Source organism: Calidris pugnax, unplaced genomic scaffold (assembly GCF_001431845.1).
Source record: "Calidris pugnax isolate Ruff unplaced genomic scaffold, ASM143184v1 scaffold167, whole genome shotgun sequence".
Taxonomy (NCBI): Eukaryota; Metazoa; Chordata; class Aves; order Charadriiformes; family Scolopacidae; genus Calidris; species Calidris pugnax.
Genome location: NW_015091045.1, coordinates 2,157,281 through 2,162,826, shown reverse-complemented (window position 1 = coordinate 2,162,826; position 5,546 = coordinate 2,157,281). Strand labels below are relative to the sequence as shown.

The following is a 5,546-nucleotide window of genomic DNA, read 5'->3' as shown; positions in this document are numbered from 1 at the left end:
GCCCCGGAGTCCCCCCTCCCCGCACAGGCCGCAGCCGCCCCTGACACTGGCACCGACACAACCGCGACACCGACACAACCGCGACACCGACACCAACCCCGCTCCCGTCACCGACCCCACTCCCGTCGCCGCCGCGTGCCCGCGCCGCCTTCCCGGCGTGCCTTGCGCGGGGCACGAGACTTCCGCTTCCGCTCGCCCGCGCCGCCATCTTGGGAGTGGCGAGCCGCCTCCGCCGTTGCCGGACGGGCCGCCGCCGGGAGAAGGAGAGATAAGATATTTATTCCTCCCCCGGAGGCGGGTTTGCGGCCCGTTTCAGCGCCTCTGGCGCTCCGCGATACGAAAAAAATCACTTTTGACCGTACCAAGAGGGCGGCACGGCGGCGCCCAGAGGAAACCGCCTCCGCGCATGCGTGCTCCGCGTGATCGGCGCCGCCCGGCGCGTGCGCCTCACCCTGCGCAGGCTCTTCGGCGCCTGCTGGGGAGCGGAAGTGACGCCATCACGCCCGGCGCGCGGAGGGGCGGGCGGCGGAAGGAGGGAGGCGGCCATCTTTAGTGCCGGCAGGAGCGGCGCCGGGGTCCCGATGCCGGCGGAGAAGATGGCGGTGGACGGGCCCGAGCAGGTACGGCCGGGCCGGAGCGGGGGAGGGGTGTCGCCGTCTGGCCGCGGGGTGCTCGGGTGGCGCCGTGCTGCTGCGGGGGCTCTGTTAGGCTCGGATCTGGTCGGGGCCTGGCGGGCGCCGTGACTCGGCGGGTCTTGCCTCAGTCCTTTCTGGGAGGGCAGGAGCCGAGCGGGCGCTGAGACAGGCCTTGGGGGTGCGGGACCACGCTCCGGGAGAGGGGAGGGAGGAGGTGGGAATGGTGGGACCCGGGCTTGCGGCGTGGGGAGGCAGAAGGTGAGTAGGTGGGAAAGTGGGGAGCCAGGACCCGTCCCGGGGAGGTGGGAGGGTGAAATGGGGACCACAGGCTCAGCGCGGGGACTGGCTGAGGGTAGAGATGGTTTTCGAGGCTCCCGGTACAATGGGTGGCCTCTGGGACTAAGGCCGGTGCTGCTGAGCTCTGCTCTCTCACAGATGGAGATGGACGATGGGAAAGGAGGCACAGGGCTCCGGCAGTACTACCTGTCCAAGATCGAGGAGCTACAGGTGAGCCGGTCCTGGCTGCGCAGGAGATGCACGGCCAGCCTCCCCCAGCATGGCATCGCTGTGGTTCCAGCTGGGGCCGTGGGGCTGTGTCCCTGTGTGTGTGCTTGCCTTGAAAGTATCTACAGCCTCTTCTGTTCTGGGGTGCGAGGGGGAAGCAGTGCCCCAGGGTAGGATCTACAAGTAGGACCCAACCCTTGGGTGGTGGGGATTTGTGATAAGAGTCTCCTGTGAGTTGACAGCTCTGCCCTGTGTGTGTGTGAAGTGTTGCCCAGCCCTTGGCAGTGGGGTTTGGCCGGCCATGTCCTGCTGGGAAGGGCTGTCCCCCCCCAGGTCCTTGTCCCAAGACAAAGGCTGATGTGCTGGCCCCCAGGCTCAGTTGATGTGGGTCTCCATGGGACGCTGAGGACTCAGTGAAGCTCTTCTCCCCACAGCTCATCGTGAACGAGAAGAGCCAGAACTTGCGGCGCCTGCAAGCGCAGAGAAATGAGTTGAACGCTAAAGGTACGGCTCATCTCCTCTCCTCTTCCTCACCCAGGGGCTCTGGGCTGGTCCTACCAGCACTGGCTGACTGGAAGGTCCCAAAGAGTTGTGCTCAATGGATGTACGTCCAGCTGGCGCCCGGTCACAAGTGGTGTGCCTCAAGGCTCAGTGTTGGGACCATTTCTGTTTAACGTCTTTATTGATGATCTCGCTAAGGACATAAGGTGTAACATCAGCAAGTTTGCAGATGACACCAAGTTAAGCAGGAGTGTTGACTCCCAGGAGGAGAGGGAAGCTTTGCAAGAGGATCTAGATAGATTGGATCACTGGGCCAATGCCAATGGGATGAGTTTCAACAAGGGCAAGTGCAAGGTCCTGCACTTGGGCCACACCAACCCCCTGCAGCGCTACAGGCTGGGGGAAGTGTGGCTGGAGCTGCCTGGAGGAAAGAGACCTGGGGGTTCTAGTTGCCAAAGGGCTGAATATGAGCCGGCGTGTGCCCAGGGGGGCAAGAAAGCCAATGGCATCCTGGCTTGTATCAAAAATAGTGTGACCAGCAGGAGTAGGGAGGTGATTGTGCCCCTGTACTCAGCACTGGGGAGGCCACACCTGGAGTGTTGTGTCCAGTTTTGGGCACCTCAATCCAAGAGAGATCTGGAGGTGCTGGAGCGAGTGCAGAGGAGGGCAACGGAGCTGGTGAGGGGGCTGGAAAACAAATCGTATGAGGAGCGGCTGAGGGAGTTGGGGCTGTTTAGTGTGAGGAAGAGGAGGCTGAGGGGAGACCTCATCACTCTCTACAACTACGTGAAAGGACACTGTAGAGAGGTTGGTGCTGGTCTCTTCTCCCAGGTAATTAGTGACAGAACGAGAGGGAACGGCTTCAAGCTCCAACAGGGGAGGTTTAGATTGAACATTAGGAAGGAATTTTTCACCGAAAGAGTGGTCGGGCATTGGAACAGGCTGCCCAGGGAGGGGGTGGAGTCCCCATCCCTGGCTGTGTTTAAGGGCCGTTTAGATGCAGTGCTGAGGGACATGGTGTAGGGGAGGACTTTGTAGAGTAGGGGAGATGGTTGGACTCGATGATCCCAAGGGTCTCTTCCAACCTAGATGATTCTATGATTCCTCGCCCAGGGGCTCTGGGCTGGTCCTACCTGCTGGGCTGGTGGCTCCTGGCCCAGTTGCTGGTCACTGTGGCAAGTGCTGCCTTTCTGTTGTGGGTGAGGGCACGGGTGCCTGTGGCTGGTGCTGATGTTTCCCTCTCTGCAGTGCGTCTGCTGCGGGAGGAGCTGCAGCTGCTGCAGGAGCAGGGCTCCTACGTGGGAGAAGTGGTGAGAGCCATGGACAAGAAGAAAGTGCTCGTCAAGGTAAGAGGCTGAGCTGTTTCTGAGGTCAACTGGGGCAGAGCAGGGTGGGATTGGAGACCCTCCTTTTGACCCCAAGGGGGTTGGAGCAAGCGGGGGCACAAGCTTTGAGGGGATGGAATAACTCAGAGAGGTGAAGTGAGAGTTGTTTCTCCAGAGGAGCACCTTGCAGCAGCTCTTCCAGGCCCAAAATTTCACAAGGCTGGTGGGAGGCAGCTGGCTTAGGGCTTCCTGGGGACAGGAGGGGCTGTAGGTCCTTCCTCCTGCTCCAAGCAGCCGGTGTCAATACTGGTCACACAACAGGGGACTTCTCAGAGAAATAACTCTTGACGGTGGCAACTGCTGCCTTTCAGGTCCACCCGGAGGGGAAGTTTGTGGTGGACGTGGACAAGAACATCGACATTAATGACGTGAGTGTCCCAGGGATGTGACAGCTCCCTCGGGGCAGCCCTGGTGCTGCCTGTCCCCTCTGCTGCCGTGGGGATGCTGAGCTCCTCTCGCTGCAGGTGACCCCCAACTGCCGCGTGGCCCTGCGCAACGACAGCTACACGCTGCACAAGATCCTGCCCAACAAAGTGGACCCCCTGGTGTCCCTCATGATGGTGGAGAAGGTTCCGGATTCCACTTACGAGATGATCGGGGGCTTGGACAAGCAGATAAAGGAGATCAAGGAAGTGATCGAGCTGCCGGTCAAGCACCCTGAGCTTTTCGAGGCGCTGGGGATCGCCCAGCCCAAGGCAAGTGTTGCTGATGTGGGTCTGGGGGGGGTGTCAGCATTCAGGGGTGCTGTGGTGCTGCCTGTGCTACCTCTGGGAGTGTCCCCGTGTCTCCTGCCGGGGTGGGGCTGCCCGTGCGGGCAGGGACAGGGGGTGCTGAGGTCTCCCTGTGGCCGTTGCAGGGCGTGTTGCTCTACGGACCCCCCGGTACAGGCAAGACCTTGCTGGCCAGGGCTGTGGCCCATCACACCGACTGCACCTTCATCCGTGTCTCGGGCTCTGAGCTGGTGCAGAAGTTCATCGGGGAAGGTAAAATGGCTCAGGGAGACTTGGGTGGTTGTGCAGGAGCCCCAGTGAGGGCTTTTGAGGTGCTGGGTGGCCTCCTGTGCCAGGGCTCAGCCCTCCCTCTCCCCCCAGGTGCCCGCATGGTGCGGGAGCTGTTTGTGATGGCCAGGGAACACGCTCCCTCCATCATCTTCATGGATGAGATCGACTCCATCGGCTCCTCCCGCCTGGAGGGGGGCTCCGGGGGGGACAGCGAGGTGCAACGCACCATGTTGGAGCTCCTCAACCAGCTCGATGGCTTTGAGGCCACCAAGAACATCAAGGTAGGAGGGGTGACATCCCAGCCTGGGGGGACGGGGCAGCGTCCTGGTGGCAGTGGGGTGCCTGGAGTGGTGACAGTTTTCTCCTCGTGCAGGTGATCATGGCAACCAACCGCATTGACATCCTGGACTCGGCTCTGCTGCGCCCCGGCCGCATCGACAGGAAGATTGAGTTCCCCCCTCCCAACGAGGAGGTGTGTGTTATGGATTGGAGTCAAATCCTGTTGGTGGCCGGTCACGAGTGGTGTCCCACAGGGACCTGTTCTCTTTATCATCTTTATCAATGATCTGGACAAGGGGATTGAGTGTACCCTCAGTCAGTTCTCAGATGACACCAAGCTGGGTGGCAGCGTCGACCTGCTGGAGGGTAGAGAGGCTCTGCAGAGGGATCTGGACAGGCTGGATGGATGGGCTGAGACCAACGGGATGAGGTTCAACAAGGCCAAGTGCTGGGTCCTGCACTTGGGTCACAACAACCCCCTGCAGCGCTACAGACCTGGGGCAGAGTGGCTGGAGCTGCCTGGCAGAAAAGGACCTGGGGGTGTTGGTGGCCTGTGGGCTGAACAGGAGCCAGCAGTGTGCCCAGGTGGCCAAGAAGGCCACCAGCATCCTGGCCTGTGTCAGGAACAGCGTGGGGAGTAGGGCCCGAGAGGTGATCGTCCCCCTGTGCTGGGCACTGGTGAGGCCTCACCTGGAGTGCTGTGTCCAGTTTGGGCTTCTCACCACAAAAAAGAAGGAAAAATTTCTTCATGGAAAGGGTTATCCAGCATCGGAATGGGCTGCCCAGGGAAGTGGTTGAGGCACCATCCCTGCAGGTGTTCAAAAGACAGGTTGACATGGTCCTCAGGAATATGGTTTAGTGATTTTTATTGCTTATTTCTTATTTATTTTTTGTCAGAGTTAGGTTGATGGTTGGACTAGATGATCGTTAAGGTCCCTTCCAACCTCGATGATTCTATGTGGGGTGCCCTGCGGTGGGGCCCTGGCTCTCCCTTGATCCCTCCCTGCCCTGATCCTCTCCGTGGGGGGAGCGCGTTGTCCCCAAGCCCTCTCTGGAAGCCATTCCTGTGTCTCCCAACCCTCTTGCTCTCCCCCAGGCCCGTCTGGACATCCTGAAGATCCACTCCCGCAAAATGAACCTGACGCGGGGCATCAACCTGCGGAAAATCGCGGAGCTGATGCCGGGGGCCTCGGGGGCGGAGGTGAAGGTGAGATTGGGGGGGGGGGCTTTGATGGGGGGGT

General features: G+C 60.9%; 2 protein-coding genes across 2 annotated transcripts in view; one reads left to right on the top strand and one right to left on the bottom strand.

Moving 5' to 3' along the window:
• FTSJ3 (FtsJ homolog 3 (E. coli)) overlaps positions 1–155 on the bottom strand; it is a 13,008-nt gene extending 12,853 nt beyond the window's left edge. Inside the window, 1 exon segment of the mRNA XM_014956477.1 lies at positions 98–155. The gene's annotated coding sequence lies outside the window, so the exon portion shown is untranslated.
• Positions 156–489: 334 nt separating this feature from the next.
• PSMC5 (proteasome 26S subunit, ATPase 5) overlaps positions 490–5,546 on the top strand; it is a 5,286-nt gene continuing 229 nt past the window's right edge. The window contains exons 1-10 of the mRNA XM_014956476.1: positions 490–620; positions 1,071–1,142; positions 1,574–1,643; positions 2,889–2,986; positions 3,337–3,393; positions 3,490–3,720; positions 3,882–4,008; positions 4,117–4,307; positions 4,400–4,498; positions 5,402–5,512. Coding sequence (XP_014811962.1) covers positions 582–620; positions 1,071–1,142; positions 1,574–1,643; positions 2,889–2,986; positions 3,337–3,393; positions 3,490–3,720; positions 3,882–4,008; positions 4,117–4,307; positions 4,400–4,498; positions 5,402–5,512 — 1,095 coding nt within the window. The 5' untranslated portion in view covers positions 490–581. The remainder of the gene's footprint in view (positions 621–1,070; positions 1,143–1,573; positions 1,644–2,888; positions 2,987–3,336; positions 3,394–3,489; positions 3,721–3,881; positions 4,009–4,116; positions 4,308–4,399; positions 4,499–5,401; positions 5,513–5,546) is intronic.